The sequence below is a fragment of the Ranitomeya variabilis genome, chromosome 6 (genome assembly GCF_051348905.1).
Source record: "Ranitomeya variabilis isolate aRanVar5 chromosome 6, aRanVar5.hap1, whole genome shotgun sequence".
NCBI lineage: Eukaryota > Metazoa > Chordata > Amphibia > Anura > Dendrobatidae > Ranitomeya > Ranitomeya variabilis.
The window spans coordinates 94,337,693-94,358,510 of NC_135237.1; the positions used below are offsets into that span (position 1 = coordinate 94,337,693).

The 20,818-nt window shown below is 43.9% G+C and overlaps 1 protein-coding gene across 1 annotated transcript in view; it reads right to left on the bottom strand.

Annotated features, from left to right (window-relative positions):
- Positions 1-20,818, bottom strand: part of SKAP2 (src kinase associated phosphoprotein 2) — a 339,596-nt gene that overhangs the window by 112,335 nt on the left and 206,443 nt on the right. The window contains exons 6-9 of the mRNA XM_077268802.1: positions 17,412-17,495; positions 10,416-10,540; positions 9,484-9,538; positions 1,098-1,163 (exon numbers count right to left, since the gene is read on the bottom strand). Of these exons, the coding sequence (XP_077124917.1) occupies positions 1,098-1,163; positions 9,484-9,538; positions 10,416-10,540; positions 17,412-17,495 (330 nt within the window). The remainder of the gene's footprint in view (positions 1-1,097; positions 1,164-9,483; positions 9,539-10,415; positions 10,541-17,411; positions 17,496-20,818) is intronic.

Here is a 20,818-nt window from a genome sequence, read left to right on the forward strand (position 1 = left end):
ACTATTGGCGGCACAAACTTGCAGGACAATTTAATAAGGCTTTATAATGAGAAATCCACATGTTAGATTTGCGATTCCTACTACATTTGTGCAAACAGAATAATTACAGGATGACTGTCCTGGAAATGTCAAGGAGAGCTCTCGATCAACATATATGCCTGTTTGGTCCAAAATGAAACCGTATATGCACAATCGAGTAACACAATCAAGCAAGAATTAAAGGGAAATTAACATTTTAAGCTTAATACTGGAAAAATGTCAGCAAGAAATGACTGATCAAACCAGGTCCAGTCACTCTGTGCACCCTTGATGCGTAGTTTAGTTCATGTTCCCACCTACTTGTTTTCCATCTATCCCTGGATTCTCTGCTTACTGTAAAACCAGAGAGGTCAATCCAAGAACAGGAGGATGAAGATATGCAAAACAGTAGGCAGAAAGGTGAACTGCACTGTATGCTCGCGCTCAGGGTGCACTTGAGCTCGGTTTGAACAGTCATTTTCTTCTGACAATAATGGCACAGCCGGCAGCACTTGTCGCTTTCCATAACTTCATTAGACTTCAATGAACAGATCTTGCAGTCAGCTCTTCATTAACGTCCATGGTGGAAACGACCTTAAATCTGTGAAACAAAACTCTAGTCCCATTTTGTCCCCATAAATGTTCTAGTTGGGATGACTATTATGGACTGTATATGTAAGAGATATATTATAGTGATGTTTTCAGTGTCAGACTGGGGTGCCAAGGGCCCACCAGTAACATTAACTTTGGGGGGCCCACTTTTCGCTTGCATACAAATATTACACTACCGTCAGTCATAAACTTACCTATATGTCTACAGTATATACCGTAATAACAAACTGGGTAGTTCGGTTAATGAGTGATGAGATGCTGCTTTTTTTCTGTACAGAGTGAATCAAGTGGATTATGCCAAGTACTGCCCATACAGTTGTGTTGGGGTCCAGCTCGTCACAGGGGCCCACCGGGGGATTGCCCTGTTACCCTATGGGCCATTCCGAAGTTGGATGTCTTTATACAAATGTGCACAGGTGATTTAGGAGCTTGACAGTAAGAAATATAATAATAATTAGGATTCATACCTGGAAGCTCTTCATAAATGTCATCACTTGGACAAGGCTGGCTCACATCATCATACGTATCACCATCTATAAGAGAGAGAAAAAAACACCTTTTTAGTAAAGTTAAGTTCATATATGTACTTTTTATTGCAAGAAGTATATTACATTATATATATAATTTTTCTTTTGGGGGGGAGGTAGAGGGAGATTTACCCCCACCATCACCTCACCTCCATATTTCCCCCACCATCACCTCAACTCCATAGCGTTACCTGGTTCCTGATATTCCAGAAAGGCACAATCAGCTGTTCTGCTCCATGTATACATCACTCATGGTTCTCTGGGGAAAAGCTAAGTATAAGGCCGCCGTCACACATGCGAGTTTTACGGACGTAAGAGCGCAGAAACTACGTGCGTAAAACTCGCATAACATACGGCACAATGCTTCTCAATGGGTCTCGTCCTATCAGCCGTATATTACGGATCCGTAATATACGGCGTTCTACGGCCGTACAAAATCGCAGCATGCTGCGTTTGTCAGCGTATTGCGCAAAAAAATCGGCAATGAAAGTCTATGGGGGCGAGAAAAATACGGATTCCACACGGACCAGCAGTGTGACTTGCGAGAAATACGCAGCGGTGTTAGTGAAAAGTCGGTAATTCAATTGCCGGCTTTTCATTTCTCCTTCCCAAACCCGACAGGATATGAGACATGGTTTACATACAGTAAACCATCTCATATCCCCATTTTTTTTGCATATTCCACACTACTAATGTTAGTAGTGTGTGTATGCAAAATTTCAGCGCTGTAGCTGCTAAAATAAAGGGTTAAATGGCGGAAAAGATTGGCGTGGGCTCCCGCGCAATTTTCTCCGCCAGAGTGGTAAAGCCAGTGACTGACGGCAGATATTAATAGCCAGGAGAGGGTCCATGGTTATTGGCCCCCCCTGGCTACAAACATCTGCCCCCAGCCACCCCAGAAAAGGCACATCTGGAAGATGCGCCTATTCTGGCACTTGGCCACTCTCTTCCCATTCCCGTGTAGCGGTGGGATATGGGGTAATGAAGGGTTAATGCCACCTTGCTATTGTAAGGTGACATTAAGCCAGATTAATAATGGAGAGGCGTCAATTATGACACCTATCCATTATTAATCCAATTGTTTGAAAGGGTTAAAAAACACACACACACGATTTAAAAGTATTTTAATGAAATAAACACAGCGGTTGTTTTAATATTTTATTGCTCTCTCAATCCATTTGCAGACCCTCGCTTGGCAAAACAATAAACCCACAATATACATACCTTCTGCTGACCTGTCACGTCCCACGAGGTAATCCATCTGAAGGGGTTAAAATAATTTACAAGCAGGAGCCCTGCAAATGCAGCTGTGCTCGTGCTTGTAATTCCCCGGCGAATGAAGGAAATGTAGGTCATTGACCTACATTTCCTTCAGTCGCGGTGATGCGCCCCCTGGTGGATGTCCTCATATGACCTGGAGCGTGGGAAAAAGTTCCCAGGCTGCAGTTCATGAGAACATCCAGCAGGGGCGCATCACCGCGACTGAAGGAAATGTAGGTCAATGACCTACATTTCCTTCATTCGCCGGGGAATTACAAGCACGAGCACAGCTGCATTTGCAGGCTCCTGCTTGTAAATTATTTTAACCCCTTCAGATGGATTACCTCGTGGGACGTGACGGGTCAGCAGAAGGTATGTATATTGTGGGTTTATTGTTTTGCCAAGCGAGGGTCTGCAAATGGACTGAGAGAGCAATAAAATATTAAAACAACCGCTGTGTTTATTTCATTAAAATACTTTTAAATCATGTGTGTGTGTGTTTTTTAACCCTTTCAAACAATTGGATTAATACTGGATAGGTGTCATAATTGACGCCTCTCCATTATTAATCTGGCTTAATGTCACCTTACAATAGCAAGGTGGCATTAACCCTTCATTACCCCATATCCCACCGCTACACGGGAATGGGAAGAGAGTGGCCAAGTGCCAGAACAGGCGCATCTTCCAGATGTGCCTTTTCTGGGGTGGCTGGGGGCAGATGTTTGTAGCCAGGGGGGGGCCAATAACCATGGACCCTCTCCTGGCTATTAATATCTGCCGTCAGTCACTGGCTTTACCACTCTGGCGGAGAAAATTGCGCGGGAGCCCACGCCAATTTTTTCCGCCATTTAACCCTTTATTTTAGCAGCTACAGCGCTGAAATTTTGCATACACACACTACTAACATTAGTAGTGTGGAATATGCAAAAAAAATGGGGATATGAGATGGTTTACTGTATGTAAACCATGTCTCATATCCTGTCGGGTTTGGGAAGGAGAAATGAAAAGCCGGCAATTGAATTACCGGCTTTTCACAGATATCGCGCTGTAGTAAATATAAATACAGACTATATATATATGTGTCTCAATGACATATATATATATATATATATATATATATACTGTATATATGTTTTCCCGAACATTTGAGCACATAAATCCATTAGATGTCGGTTTTGCAAGCCTGCGAGAAAATATCGCAGTACGGATGCCATACGGATTACATACGGAGGATGCCATGCGCAAAATACGCTGACACACCCTGACTACGGATCACTATTTTGGGAACATTTCTCCGTATTACGGCCGTATTACGGCCGTAAAAAACGGACCGTATTGTCTTACGCTGAGTGTGACGCCGGCCTAACTTTGTTGGATGGGTGGGGCACTTTTGGCTTTCTCTAAGGAGTTACTTTAAAGTGTGTGTCCGTACACATAAGGACAATTATAACTGGGTGTTACTTTTACTCTTGTCATTTAGGATGTGTTTCTTCAAAGCTTAATACGACCAGCATTGGTTGGCCAGTGTAAGGTCACACCCCCTTTTGACATGGGAACAATAATGCCCATTTGTCAATGTATTTATACATTTCCAATTCTCAGAGCAATACGATGAAGCAAAGTTTTAAGGCTATACAAGCATGGAAAAAATTGTTGCCACCCTTCTGTTAACTTTAAAAAAAACCCACAATAGTCACTGAAAGAATTAGAAACTGACAAAAGTAATTTTCAATTTTAAATTTGGTGAATATCAACTAATGAAAATTAGACATTGCTTTATGTTGTGGTTCAGCAGAAAAAAAAAATAATAGTAATAATGAAAATGGCTGGACAAAAATGATGGAACCTTTAACTTAATATTTTTTTGCACAAACTTTTAAGGCAATCACTGCAAACAAACGATTTCTGTAACTCTCAATGAGACTTCTGCAGTGCACCTGTCCACAGGTATATTGACCTACTTCTCAGGAGCAAACCAAACTGCTCCAGCAGTTTCAGGTGTAAACGGTGCCTTCTTCAGACTACAATTTTCAGCCCTTTCTTCAGATGTTCAGTAGGATCAAGATCAAGATTCATAGAAGCAACTTGAACAATCCAATGACATTCTTTGATGATTTTAGCTGTGTGTTTTTGTTTACCCTGTTGAAAGACACATGACTTGCGACCAGTGGCGTAACTACAAAGCTATGGGCTCCGGTGCGAACTTCCAAATGGGGCCCCCCCCCCCACATTCCCCTAGATACGCCTCAGACTGTTGCAGGAATCTCCTGCACTGCAACATGGTGTTGGGTGCCAGCACAGCCCGCACAGTGGTATATCCAGCACAGCCCGCACAGTGGTATATCCAGCACAGCCCGCACAGTGGTATATAGAGCACAGCCCGCACAGTGGTATATAGAGCACAGCCCGCACAGTGGTATATCCAGGACAGCCCGCAGTGGTATATCCAGCACAGCCCGCACAGTGGTATATCAAGCACAGCCCGCACAGTGGTATATAGAGCACAGCCCGCACAGTGGTATATAGAGCACAGCCCGCACAGTGGTATATCCAGCACAGCCCGCACAGTGGTATATAGAGCACAGCCCGCACAGTGGTATATAGAGCACAGCCCGCACAGTGGTATATAGAGCACAGCCCGCACAGTGGTATATCCAGCACAGCCCGCACAGTGGTATATCCAGCACAGCCCGCACAGTGGTATATCCAGCACAGCCCGCACAGTGGTATATCCAGCACAGCCCGCACAGTGGTATATCCAGCACAGCCCGCACAGTGGTATATAGAGCACAGCCCGCACAGGGGTATATAGAGCACAGCCCGCACAGGGATATATACAGCACAGCCCGCACAGGGGTATATAGAGCACAGCCCACACAGGGGTATATACAGCACAGCCCGCACAGGAATATATACAGCACAGCTCACACAGGGATATATACAGCACAGCCCGCACAGGGATATATACAGCACAGCCCGCACAGGGGTATATAGAGCACAGCCCACACAGGGGTATATAGAGCACAGCCCGCACAGGGATATATACAGCACAGCCCACACAGGGGTATATAGAGCACAGCCCGCACAGGGGTATATACAGCACAGCCCGCACAGGGGTATATACAGCACAGCCCGCACAAGGATATATACAGCACAGCCCGCACAGGGATATATACAGCACAGCCAGCACAGGGATATATACAGCACAGCCCACACAGGGATATATACAGCACAGCCCGCACAGGGATATATACAGCACAGCCCGCACTGGGGTATATAGAGCACAGCCAGCACGGGTATATACAGCACAGCCCGCACAGGGATGTATACAGCACAGCCGGCACGGGGGTATATACAGCACAGCCCGCACAGGGGTATATAGAGCATAGCCCACATCTCATCCCACCACCCCCCCCGATAATGGCCCCACAGTCCGGTTAAAAAGAAAAAAAAAAAACACTCTCCTCACCCTTCCTTTTGCCCGCGCTGCTCGTCCCTGCTCCTGTCTCGGTGGCTGCAGTCTGCGCAGGACACAGCAGGTGCGCGATGATATGACGTCATCGCGCACCCGCAGTGTACTGTCAGAGGCAGAGCGGGGAATGATGGGAGAGGGAGCGTCAGGAGACGCTCTCTCCGACATCATTGCATTGAACTATACCAGTGTCATAGACGCCGGTATAGTTAAATGCGGCGGCGGCACTGGCGGGGGACGGGGGGGAACAGTACAGCGGGCGGCCCACTACTGGCACCGGCTCTTCTGGCATTTGCCAGAAGTGCCCGATGGCCAGTCCGGCCCCACAGGTCAGGGGCCGGCCCTGGGCCCCTGACCTGCGGGGCCCGGTCGCAATGGCGACCGCTGCGACCGCGGTAGTTACGCCCCTGCTTGCGACTCAGACCAAGCTTTCTGACATTAGGCAGCACATTTTGCTCCAGAATGCCTTAATAGTCTTGGGATTTAATTGTACCCTGCACAGATTCAAGACTCCCTGTGCCAGATGCAGCCAAACAACCCCAAAACATAGCCGAACCTCCTCCATGTTTCACAGTAGGTACAATGTTCTTTTCTTTGTATCCTTCATTTTTGCTATGAACATAGAGTTGATGTGAGTTGCCAAAAACTCCAGTTTTGTCTCATCTATCCAAAGGACATTCTCCCTGAAGCTTTGTGGCTTGTCAATATGCATTTTGGCAAATTCCAGTCTTGCATTTTTTTATGATTGGCTTCCATCAGTGGTTTCCTCCTGTCATGGCTTGATCCGGAGACCTGTGGCTGTGTGGTCGGTTTCCCTCTCTGTTGGACCACAGCCTGTGTTTTGCTTCTATGCAGGTGTTTTCACTTCCTCGTTTGGTTTGTCCTATTACATCTTAGAAGGAGCTATTTATACTCTCCAGGCACATGCAGGCTTTGGTGGCTGTATTCCAAGTTAGATGGATGTTTGGTGTCACAGCTTCCCAATTAAGGGCTATCTTGCTGAGGTTATCTCTATAGCTTCTCCTGTGGTTTGTTTGCTTGTCCCCTATCCTAGCACTCTTTCAATTTTGTTATGCTTAGGGTCTGGTGGTCTATACTGAAGGTCTTTTGGGGTTCTTTTCTTTTTCTCTCATTTGTCATGTAAGACTGTGTGAACATGTCCTTAGCCCTATGCCTCACCCTCTGTCTGTGTGCACCACGTTCCATTGTTGTTGTTTTGGATTACACTCACTGTGCATAGTTGAGGGGCGGACGTGCTCGTCTGGACTCCGGCTTAGTCCCTGCTTTTCTGGTGACCACCGATAAGCAAATATAGGTGACCTGATGACATGGTCCCTGCTGGGCATGGTCCTTTTCCCGTATAGGGGATTCTGCGGTGGCATTATTTAGCTAGAGATGTATATAGGGGCGCGATACTTATCCTTGCACCAGCTAGTTTTGATTAGAAGATACTCTATTATGTGGCAAAATGGCCAAGCTATGCGTTAGGCATTGTGGCTGGTAGCGGTGTATTAATAGGATTTCCCTATGGTTATTTCACCTAGGTAAGCTGTTGGTCCAGACGATGGTGTCGCTTTCTATGTATTACGCTATGTGAATATGTCGTTCTATTTCACCTTCTTCCCTAATTTGGTGTTATTCATTTTTAGTATTTGATTCATTGTTTATTAATAAAATGTATATGTACTTTTTGATGAAATTTGACCTTCTATCATCTTTTTTTGGTTTGGTCTTGTATGATATCTGATGATAGGTCTGGTAATCTGGTGGACACATGGAATGGGTTAATGTGTAGTGAATAATTGTTAACATGTGTCCTTGTCATATTTGCTTTATATAGTTGAGGGTGCAGTTAAGGACACTTAGGGTCAGCAGACATTGAGTGAGGGTGCCTCTGTGTAATTTTGGGGTGCAAAAGTCTGTGGTAAGGTAGGAATAGATCAGGGTCAAGATAGGGATTTGCCTAGTCTGTACAGGAACCTGTGGTGTGCACGTTGAACATCTTCCCTGGTTTGTTCATCCTCATGTGAGTGTTAGGGCTTAGTCCTAACACCTCTTCTGTCTCCTTTGACCAAGAAAAGCAATTGGATTTCTCAGGCTGTTATGATCGCAGTGATGCCAAGCTTATATCTTTCTTTTAATTAGCTTAGTGGCTTGAAAAGTTCTGACGGTTTTACGAGATCTTTAGCTTTTTATTTTTCTATCAAATGAGCTGCATGAAGACTTATTTTTTTGCTTACTTAGCTGGAGTATTTATTGTTATCATTTTGTAATAGTGATTTTGATCACGTTTATATTGCATCTTTGGAAAAGATGTTCTGGCAATTTTATTTTTTTCCAGCTTTTAGCTTTAATAATGTTATATTTTTATAGATTAAATATTGGGGTAAGAGACTGATAGCATCATTAAATTAGTAAATCAGCAGCGACTGGATCTAGCTCTGATCGCTGCTGCTAGAGGCAGGTGCCGGCTGTGTAACACAGTGCGCACCTGTGAGGAGCGGGCACAGCACCCACTCCATGACATGTATATGTTATGGAGCTGAAAGGGATAAAGCAAAATATATATTTGCCCTCGGTGTGATAGCCTGCAGCATTTTCTGAATTACACTAATACTTCAGTCTTGCACAAATTCTGTGGTGAGAAAAGGGGTTAATCTCCAAACTAATCTACTGATGTCTACCCCTACATACCTTTTGGTCCTTCCAAGACCTCCTTCTCTCCTCCACACTGTTATGTTCCTCACCCAATTGCCTCCAATACTTCTCCCGGGCACCCCCCTCTGGAATTCACATTTGGAATCTTTAGAAGGAATTTGAAAGCCCATCTCTTCAAGAAAGCCTACATTCTGCAATGACCCAGCTGCCACCTCACAACCACTAGAGCTCTGCAACCCTGTAACCTCCTGTCTACTTCCCCATTGTCCCGTTCACTGTAAGCCCACAAAGGCAGGGCCCTCTCCCTTTCTGTACCAGTCTGTCATTTTTAGCTTATATCTGTATTTTGTATGTAACCCTCTCTCATACAGCACCATCAATCTGCAGCATATCAATGACACCAGACGGGCTACAATGCTCACAATTTGCATGAACTGAAAAATGCCATATGAATAAAGGGTGAGCGCTGCAGCCCATCAGTGGCCACCTGGTAGGCTGCGGCGTCCACTTGACATAATATTATGTGTATGCTGACACTGCCCCAACATCACTGGAGTGGTGCTGGTCTGGAAGGGAAGTGAGTATATGGTGTTTTTATTTTACATGAGGTCCGGGTGAATTTTAAAAGGTGTTTTAAAAGTAGGGGACAACCCCTTTAATCTTGGGAAATTCGAGATGAATAATTTTCACAGTATAATTTATTTATTTTACTCACTTATATAGCGCCATTAATTCCACACTATTGGCACTGTTCCCATTGGGGCTCAAAATCTAGATTCCCTATGAGTATGTCTATGGAGTGTAGAAGGAAACCTGAGAATCCGAAGGAAACTCACACAAACACGGGGAGAACATACAAACTCCACCCAGATTAAGCTATTATAATAATTATACATACTTTATAAGACATGTGACATTAGTATTTTTGGCATTTACCTTGTTGAATTGCATTTATCCACTCCTCTGCCTCCTTGGGGGTTGAAGCAGCAAACTGAAAAAAATCGTAAAAGGAACAGACACTAATGATTTGCTGGCTGCAAAAACGAACAATCATGTCATTTCTTTACGGAGACATTAGCAATTCTTTGCGTGTCTACTGATACTTTTCTTGCAAGGATGCTTCTTATAATGTACAGTTAATTTTGACAAATTTACGTAATTGGAGCAGAGGATGATGGATTTGAAACTCTGATCAGCAGCTGGCAGCTGTGCAGAAAAAAACTGCTTCTCTTCATCAATGTCAAAGCCAAAACTGATGAACGAAATTTGCCCTTGACAATTAGAAGACACCCGTGAATATCTTTAGACTGCTGGGTATAGTTTCCTTAAAAATGTTGCTGTCAGATTCCAACACATTACCTGACAAGTTAATTAAACGATTTTCAAATGCAATTTTGGATATTTAAAGTGTATTAGAGCTACATTCTGTATTGATGGAGAAATGATACATCTCTGAAGTGCGCCACTGACGTTCATGTTTGGTTTGATTCCCTCTCATACCCCTGGTGGTCATGTTGCGATTTAGCATTCATGGTGTTTGCATTGATAAATCTGCATTTATCTTCTGGGGAATTCATCTTTTCTTTACCAGATCACTGAATATGTAGTAAAAATAATCATTGGTAAAACAAAGAAGAAAAAACAGATACACTTGATATGTATGAAGCAATGTTGCATATTAATTTCGGGCACATGAACTTTATCGGAATTTTGTTTTTTTCTTAATACATTCCCCTATGCATCAGTGCGCTGTACAGATGTGTCTGCCGGTTAGTGAGCTGTTACAACCCAAATGTTCCTCTTTCTCCCAGACTGCCAATGCTACGGTTTTATCAATTTAATTTATACAGAGGCATAAAGAGTCCAACCTGATAGATGCGTTTATCAGGAGCGTAGATTTCAAAACAGCAATCTTTCTTTCCATCCTTGCGTAGAGTATCATTCATCCTGGCGCTGTACCCTTCTAAAGAAAATTCACCTTTCTGCTGTTTGTCTGTCAGAGATAGAGAAAAGTAGCAACCAGTAGTTAAATTTGGCTGGCCATGGAAACAATGGAGCTTTTAGAAAATCTCTGCAGAATTACATAAAGCAAACTAGATGTAGCAATATGGAAGGTTTATACCAGGGACTCATGAAAGTCTTGACTAGACAAGAGTACTCCAGCTGGTGGTATGTACTTATCCTATAATAATAAGCATCTTGTCATATTTCTTTATCAGGCACATTTTCGAAAAATAATCTGTGTACAATGATACAAAGAAAAAAACTAAATTAAATAATATTTATTTAATTATAAGAGACAACCGTGGCCAATCATTTGCACCATCCAGTGGAGTCAAATAAATAATCCTTTAATATAACACATTGATATACAGCAGGTGAAATATGTGTTAAACATGTCACCAATTTTCTAAGTACATACATTTCTAAAGATGCTATTGGCATGAAAAGATGCTACTGGAAGATGTCGATAACAACACATCCAATCCACACAGGCAAATAAATAAAACCATAAATATCAATAAATTAGGTTATGTGTAATAATTAGATATGACACAGGGAAAAACACATGAAGAAAAAGGTGCAAAAAGCCACGGAAAGTCATGACACCTGCTAAAATCTATCAGTAATTAGAAAGCAATCCTGTCACTGAGTGAAAAATAATATCAGCTGGTTCAAGTGATGGCCTATAAAAAGATGTCTCATTACCAAGGTGCCACACAAGATACATCTCAGGATGAGTAAAACTAGTGTGCTGTCTCAAGACCTTTGCAACCTTATTGTTGCAAAACATGCTGATAGCATTGGTTACAGACAAATTTCTAAACTACTGAAGGTTCCAGTGAGCACTGTTGGGGCCATAATCCATAAGTGGAAAGAACATCATTTCACCATAAACTGGTCATGACTGAGGAGTGAAAAGAATTATCAAAAGAATTGTCCAAAAGCCAAGGACCACCTGTAATGCACTCAACCTCCATAGCCAGTAAGACTCCATTGCTAAACAAAAAGCATGTTCAAGTGCATTTAAAGTTTACTCAACAACATTTAGACAAGCCTGTAAAATACTGGGAGAATACAGTCTGGTCAGATAAGACCAAAACTGAACTCTTTGGATGGTATAATACACAACATGTTTGGAGGCCAAAAAGCACTACATATCGCCCCCAAAACACCATAACAATTGTGAATTTTGGAGGGGAGAACAGTGGCAAATGATAAATGGACAAATGTACCTAGACATACTTTATAAAAATCTGCTGTCATCTACCAGGATGATGAAGATGAAACAAAGGTGGAAATTTCCCTATGACAATGATCCCAAACGCACAGCCAAGGAAACTCTCAATTTGTTTCAGAGAAGGAAAATAAAGCTGCTTGAAAGTCCCAGACAATCATCGGACCTGAATCCAATAGAAAATTTAGAAAATCTCACCTGAGCAATGAATGCGACTAGGTTCTCCAAACAGGAGGCATCATGAAGCTGTCATCACCAACAAAAGCTTTTGTACGAAGTATTAAATAAATTTCAGTAAGTGTGTTTAATACTTTTCCCTGTGTCATTTCTCATTATTACATATAACTTAATTTATGTACATCTATGGGTTGATTTCTTTGCCTATGTGAATTGGAAGGGTTGTTACTGACATCTGGTGAGAACTTAATGTCAATAGCACCTTTAGGCCGGGGTCACACTAGCATATAACATGGCCGAGTTCTATCCTATGTGTTATCAGATAGCACTTGGCCCAATGTTATACAAAGGAAAAAAGCAGCTCAGCGATTATTTTCTCATGCTGACTTGACATGAGAACAGTCGCAGTACGCTGCAATTGGCAGTGAGACTTGGCTCCCATACACCATACAAGTCTACGGGTGCGTGTGAAACATCAGACTGCACTTGGATGTCACCTGAGTGCAGTCCAATACAGGCAATGGAGTAGATGGAGAAATTACTTTGTCCATCTCCACCGCACCTGTGCTGAGAGTCTCTCATGCGAGAGGATCGGAGCACAGAGCACTGACACTTGGCTCCCGCTAACAGCAGCAGAGCTGGAGCCGAGGGTCATTAGCATATCACATCTGATGCTCTTGCATCGGATGCCATACGCTACTGTGATTCCAGCCTTAGAAAATAAAATCGGTGACATGTTCAGTACTTACTTCACCCACTGTATATCTAATGTACTGATGGCCCCCACATTGCAACCCACCAGAAAAACACGGGTAGCACAAGAATTTTTTTTGCTTTTATACCTACAGAGTAGGGTGAAACCAATGATCTCATGGTGAGTATGTTCTCATGTTCAGAAATTGCATGGTGTATACTTACCATGAGATCATTGGTCTCATTGGGTGATGTGGCTGAATCCTCCCTGATCTCTGTCTTATTTTATTCTGGACATTATAAGCGATGGACCATTGTGCCTATCACTTGCAATGTTCTATTTTTGCACCGCTCTGGCTCTTTGACAGCTGACACTTTAAATTATCGATTTGCTCGATGGATTTACATTGATGCTGCTCTTCTATTGAGTGATGTACGTCTGTGTAGAAACTGCATGGTGCACGCCTACCGTAAGATTACTGATTTCATTAGGAGTTGCGACCGAATCCTCCGTGACGTCACAGAGGTGTGGACTGTGTGATGTGATTGGTGCAGGCGGAACTTATCGCGTCCATGTTTGGGTGTGACATCACTGATGGGGAGTGACTACATCTTTAAATGTCCGACGTGTTGTCAGCGCCATTACCTATACAGCTTTTGGACAGAACGCACATGTAGTATCCTGTATAAGGAAATGTATGTATACCGAACAGTCATCTTATAGATGTTAGCAATCATAGCTAGGTTAGGTAGATGGGGCGGGATTGCACATCTAGCGGAATATATGTATGTAACCCAAGAGGACAGTGCGTCTACACTGTGTTCCAAATTATTATGCAAATAATATTTCCTCATATTTTTTCTAAGTTACCTATCTGAATTGCAGTCATTGCTATTTTCCAGTGATCTACTATTCTAGTATAATTGCAATGTTTTGGAACAAACTGCCTATGAAAACAGTATCTTTTTTAAAAAAAATAAACACTCAAAATGTATGTTCCAAATTATTATGCACAGCAGAGTTTTCAACCTTTTTTTTAATTTTGAACAAAAAAATGGTCAATTGTGAAGTTATAAGCATTATCAGCTTATTACAAAATGAAATCAACCAGTTTTCAAGTGAAAACTTTATTCTAGGTGATGTTACATTTGCACATAGGACCCCTTGTTCGAAAGAAGCTTCTGAACTCTCTCGTCCATTGAATTTGCCAGTTTTTGGATGGTTTCTGCTTCAATTGTTTTGCATGTGGACAGAATACCCTCCAAGAGCTGTTGCTTAGATGTGAACTGCCTCCCGCCATCATAGACACTCCTTTTGATGATGCTCCAGAGGTTCTCAATGGGGTTGAGGTCAGGGGAAGATGGTGGCCACACCATAAGTTTGTCCTCTTTTATGCCCATAGCAGCCAGAGATGCAGATGTGTTTTTTGCAGCATGAGACGGTGCATTATCATGCATGAAAATGATCTTGCTGCAGAAAGCACGGTTCTTCCTCTTGAACCATGGCAGGAAGTGTTGTTTTAGAAACTCCACATAGATTATGGAGTTCATCTTTACACCTTCAGGGATCATAAAGGGGCCGACAATCTCTCTCCACATGATTCCAGCCCAAAACATTACTCCACCTCCTCCTTGTTGGTGCCTTAGCCGTGTTTTCATGGGGTGTCCATCAACCATCCATCCTCCACTCCATCCATCTGGACCATCGAGCGTTGCACGGCACTCATCGGTGAACAAAACAGTTTGGAAGTCAGTCTTCATGTATCGTTTGGCCCACTGGAGCCATTTCTGCTTGTGTGCAGTGGATAGAGGTGGTCAACAGGATGGCTTACGCACAGCTGCAAACCTCTGAAGGACCCTGCATCTTGTTGTTCTGGGGACGTTGGAGGCACCAGGAGCTTCAAAAACTTGTCTGCTGCTATGACAAGGCATTTTTGCAGCTGCTCTTTTAACCTTACGCAATTGCCTGTTGGAAAGAGTCCTCAATTTTTCCTTATCAGCACGCACACGTGTGTGCTGGGAATCAGCTACATACTTCTTGTGCGATGACCACGATGAAGTGTCTTGGCAATGTTGATTGTAGTCATGCCTTGACCTAAATACTCCACAATTTGTTGCTTCTCAGCAGCCAACACATCCTTTTTCTTTCCCATTTTGGCAAAAAATGTAGGCTGCTTAATAATGTGGAACAGCCGTCTTAAGTAGTCTTGCCTTTATTTGGACACACCTGCCAAACTAATGTGCACAGGTATCTGCAATTGCTTTCAGTGATATAAAGAGCCCTGACACACATCACCATCAATGAGTTTAAATGACAAACAAAAACATTCTAACCTTATCACTCCTACTAAACTCTTTGTGATTAATAATTTGGAACACAGTGTAAACTATCAGTATTTTAAGGTGTAATAGAGTGAGATATTTTTTGCTATAAGAAGTCACTAAGGCCTTGTGATGGTTTGTCGGGGAACAAGTGCAATACTAATATGAAGATTAGGGCTATGTGAAATTATAGTGCTTAGTGACCCATGCAATAAAATGAGTGAAAATATAGAAATAAGTTTGTGAGCAGATACGTTTCCTATGAGGGGTATTTAGTGGGCTATTGGAAAGTCAATTAGGTTCAGGACAAATTGTCTGCTTAAAGGGAACCTGTCACTCCCCCAGGCGTTTGTAGCTAAAAGAGCCATCTTGTGCAGCATTAATGCTGCATTCTGACAAGGTGGCTCTTTTAGTTATTGTTCGTTGCACTGCAGAAATAATCGCTTTTGAATTTGGTCCCTCATACCTGTGAAATCGCCAGGGAGGCAGGTCTTTCCCCCCTCATCCAGACACAACCCAGCCGTCACTCTGCGAGAAGGGCGCGGCCTCCTCGGCGTTATTCAGTTGTCCAGATGCCTGCGCAGTCATATTCTGCCTTGGGAATGCGCAGTTCACGCTGCCCGACAACTGACATCACTTGATGTCTTGTTTACTGCACCTGCGTGCACCCGCGGGATCTCGGGCCGCACGCCGCTCTATTTGAAGGGATAAAATTTACCTTTCGGTCACTGGTGTCAGATGATAGGACTACTGCTCACATCAGCTGACACTAATAACAAGGAGAGCAGCAGAGGTTGATGAGAGTATTCATCAGCTGACTCCTCTGCTGTAAATAAATATATTTTTTTAAAACAGTATGGGTTCCCCTGAATTTTGACCTATCCATCATTCACGGAGTCTCACGGTGCAGAGACAAGTTGACCGCAGTTCCAATTCATTGCAGTGAAATTCTCCAGGTGAACTGTGGTGAACTCACCTCTGCACCGTAAGACATTTTGCTCACAGTGCAGAGGTTACACAGCCACGGTTTCCACACTGTCAAATGACAGTGTGAGTCCGCAGCTGTGATTCGAGGTATAAAATTTACTTCCGGTCATTGGTGTAAGCTAATGTGACTACTGCTCCCATCAGCCGACACCTGCCGCTATTAACAGTAAGAGCAGGCATGGCTGATGGAAGTATTTACCAGCCAGCTCCTGCAGTGTAATTAAATAATTAAAAAAAAAACAGTGTGGGTTTCCCTATATTTTTAATAACCAGTCGGGTAAAACTTAAGGCTGGTGGCTGCAACCCTCAGCTGTCAGCTTCAGCAAGGCTGGTTATCAAGAATAGAGGGGTCCCCATGCTGTATTTTTAAATTATTTAATACATTTATAAAAGCTGCGTGGGGTCCCACCCATTTTTGGCAACCAGCCTTGCTAAAGCTCACAGCTGGGGGCTGGTATTCTCAGGCTAATAAGAGGCCATGGATATTGCCACCCAGCCTAAAAAGAGCAGCCCAAAGCCACCCAGAAAAGGCACATCTATTAGATGAGCCAATTCTGGCACTTTGCCCAGGTCTCCTCACTTGCCCTGTAGCGGTGGCAAGTGGGGTTCATATTTATGGGGTTGATGTCACCTTTGTACTGTCAGGTGACATCAAGCCCATGGATTAGTAATGGAGAGGTGACTATAAGACACCCGTCCATTACTAATCCTATAGTTATATTGTAAATTAAGACACAGCCAGAATAAACTATTTTATTTGAAATAAAACAAAACATAGTTTTCCATTTTTATTTAAAAATAACAAGTACAGTTTACTCACCTAATGCCTATTCCACCGAAGCCCTCCTTTTCTGTAATGTCTGGGGGATAAATAGTTTTCAACTTGGACGGTGCCAAGATGTGACAGTCCAGGCTGATAACCATTGGTGAATAAGCTGCTGGGAGCACAGCATCAGTGACTAGCGGTGATGTCATCGAGGTTACCGGCGGTCACTGTAGCTACGTTCCCAGCTGGCAAAAGAACTCCGGTGACCTCTGCACCGTGAGAAAAATCTCACGGTGCAGAGGCAAGTTAATCTCACATCAAAGGGAGAATTTCACTGCACTGAATTTGAACTGCGGTGAACTCGCAGTGGGTCGCATGGCACCAAACATATGATTCCACATCATTCCACTAATCTGATAATCACAAACTCATCCATCTTGTAATACTACTGATGAATTCTCTTGATTATGCTATGTTTTCAATCAAGTAAAAAAAATGTGTGAAACGTCCTATCACACCATTTATTTGAACAACAAATCTGCAACTTTTTAAAATAAATTGCTACATTTAATCTTAATACGAAAATGAAAAGGTTCATTCAGGACTTACAGAAATTTTAGGAATTTTAGGTTTTTAATATAGTTTTTTATATGAATAAAAAAGTAATATTAAACTACATACCTTTATCACTCCCATAGTAGTAGAAGATGTTGTTACTCCGTGCACACCAGCGCTTTTGCCATTCTGATGCAAAAAAGCTGTGATCTGGCATGGAGAAAAACAATTCAGTGTTAAAACAGGTTGTCAGACTCTTGTTCACATTGAATTTGGCGCCTACATCGAAGGTCTTGATGAGTCTACCCTTATCTTTGCCCAAATTTAGTTAAAAACCCCAATTTCATGCGAAACAATGATAATGCAAGAATATCTCAACATGAAACAAAAACTTATGTCACAACCACTGTGTTGCCACTGAGTAGTAGTGACATAATATGACAAAGTATCACATCAAAATCAATTTGTTTTTTCAAAATCTTGTCATTTCATAACCCCAAATCTCAAGATATGATGGGTTAAAGAAGACATTTCAATGAATGTAATAATTTAAACTGATTATGGAACAGTTTTTCTTTCTCTCCTGTAACCTTCCACTCTAAAGTTATTTCCCCAGTAATAAAGGTGGAAATTTTTCTTTCAACCAACTAGGTGTGTGCTAAAGAAGGTCTGTGGTAAACTTCCATTTGGTTGAAAGGAAAATTTGCACCTTTTTTAACCAGGTGGCATAACATTGGAATGGAAGGGTACAGAAAAAAAAAACAAAAACTGTTCCAGACAGTAGCGTAGCTACCGGGGGGGCAGAGGGTGCGGGCGCCCCGGGCCCAGTGCTCTGAGGGGGCCCACCCGGAGCTACGCCACTGTAACTGTATCGGCGCGTATCTGTGGCAGAGCAGGGAGAATCGATCTCCCTGCTCTGCCGCCCGGCCGCTATGGGGCCCCTGAGCAGGCGGGGGGGCTCGGTGCCAGCAGTGGGCCCCCCACGATCATCGGAAGGTCAGCTGTTATATGTTTTAATGGGTGTTGCTGCCTTATTACAGGGTCTGCTTATGGGGTGCTGCCTTATTACAGGGTCTGACTGTGGGGGTGCTGCCTCATTACAGGGTCTGACTATGGGGGTGCTGCCTTATTACAGGGTCTGCCTATAGGGGTGCTGCCTTATTACATGGTCTGCCTATGGAGGTGCTGCCTTATCACAGGGTCTGCCTATAGGGGTGCTGCCTCATTACAGGGTCTGACTATGGGGGTTTCACCTCATTACAGGGTCTGACTATGGGGGCTGCCTTATTACAGGGTCTGCCTATGGAGGTGCTGCCTTATCACAGGGTCTGCCTATAGGGGTGCTGCCTTATTACAGGGTCTGACTATAAGGGTGCTGCCTCATTACAGGGTCTGACTATGGGGGTTCTGCCTCATTACAGGGTCTGACTATGGGGGCTGCCTTATTACAGGGTCTGACTATGGGGGTGCTGCCTTATTACAGGGTCTGACTATAGGGGTGCTGCCTCATTACAGGGTCTGCCTATAGGGGTGCTGCCTTGTTACAGGATCTGACTATAGGGGTGCTGCCTTATTACAAGGTCTGCCTATAGGGGTCCTGCCTTATTACAGGGTCTGACTATGGGGCTGCCTTATTACAGGGTCTGACTATGGGGGCTGCCTCATTACAGGGTCTGACTATAGGGGGGCTGCCTCATTACAGGGTCTGACTATGGGGTCTGCCTTATTACAGGGTCTGCTGCCTTATTACAGGGTCTGCCTATGGGGATGCTGCCTTATACTACAGAGTCTGCCTATGGGGGTACTGCCTTATTATAGGGTCTGCCTATATGGGCGTGCTGCCTTATTACAGTGTTTGCCTATGGGGGCTGCCGTATGCTATAGAGTCTGCCTGTGGGGAGTGCATTATACTATATTGTGGACTATTTGGTGCATTATGTTACTGTATATGGAGGCTATCTAGGGGGCCATCATACAGTATGGAGATTACAGTGTGGGGGTCATTATACATTGTTGGAGCCATCAAACAGTTTGGGGGCTACTAAGGAGTCAGTATACTGTGTGGGTGCATTATACTGTGTATAAGAGAGCATCATGCTGTGTAAAGGGGAGCTGTACAGGGGGGAGACTCGGGACTTTATTAAATGTAAAGTGGGCACTTATTGTTATAGGAGAACTCAGGTTACTGAGGCTATCAAAGGGGCACACATGGCATTATTACTTTCTAGGGGCAAAATATGGGCACTGTTTTCTAAGGCACTTGCACCTGGCATTACTATATTGTAGAGAGTTGCATGAGAATTTAGAGGGCACAGAGAACCACACAGCAGGTGCAGTAATAGGGTCACATACGGCAGAGGCTCAGTATTGGGGTATCACGAGCAGTAATGGGGACACATACGGCAGCAGCGGCTCAGTATTGGAGTATCAGATGTAGTAATAGGGACACATACGGCAGCAGCGGCTCAGTATTTGGGTATCAGATGTAGTAATAGGGACACATACGGCAGCAGCGGCTCAGTATTGGAGTATCAGATATAGTAATAGCGACACATACGGCAGCAGTGGCTCAGTATTTGGGTATCAGATGTAGTAATAGGGACACATACGGCAGCAGCGGCTCAGTATTGGGGTATCAGATGTAGTAATAGGGACACATACGGCAGCAGTGGCTCAGTATTTGGGTATCAGATGTAGTAATAGGGACACATACAGCAGCAGAGGCTCAGTATTGGGGTATCAGGTGCAGTAATAGGGTCACATATGGCAGCAGTGGCTCAGTATTGGGGTATCAGGTGCAGTATTAGGGTCACATATGGCAGCAGTGGCTCAGTATTGGGGTATCAGGGGCAGCAATAGAGACACATACGGCAGCAGTGGCTCAGTATTGGGGTATCAGGGGCAGTAATAGGGACACATACGGCAGCAGTGGCTCAGCATTGGGGCATCAGGGGCAGTAATAGGGACACATACGGCAGCAGCGGCTCAGTATTGGGGTATCAGGGGCAGCAATAGAGACACATACGGCAGCAGTGGCTCAGTATTGGGGTATCAGGGGCAGTAATAGGGACACATACGGCAGCAGTGGCTCAGCATTGGGGCATCAGGGGCAGTAATAGGGACACATATGGCAGCAGCGGCTCAGTATTGGGGTATCAGGGGCAGTAATAGGGACACATACGGCAGCAGCGGCTCAGTATTGGGGTATCAGATGCAGTAATAGGGTCACATATGGCAGCAGCGGCTCAGTATTGGGGTATCAGATGCAGTAATAGGGTCACATATGGCAGCAGTGGCTCAGTGTTGGGGTATCAGGGGCAGCAATAGGGACACATACAGCAGCAGCGGCTCAGTATTGGGGTATCAGGGGCAGTAATAGGGACACATACGGCAGCAGCGGCTCAGTATTGGGGTATCAGGGGAAGTAATAGGGACACATACGGCAGCAGCGGCTCAGTATTGGGGTATCAGGTGCAGTAATAGGGACATATACGGCAGCAGCGGCTCAGTATTGGGGTATCAGGTGCAGTAAT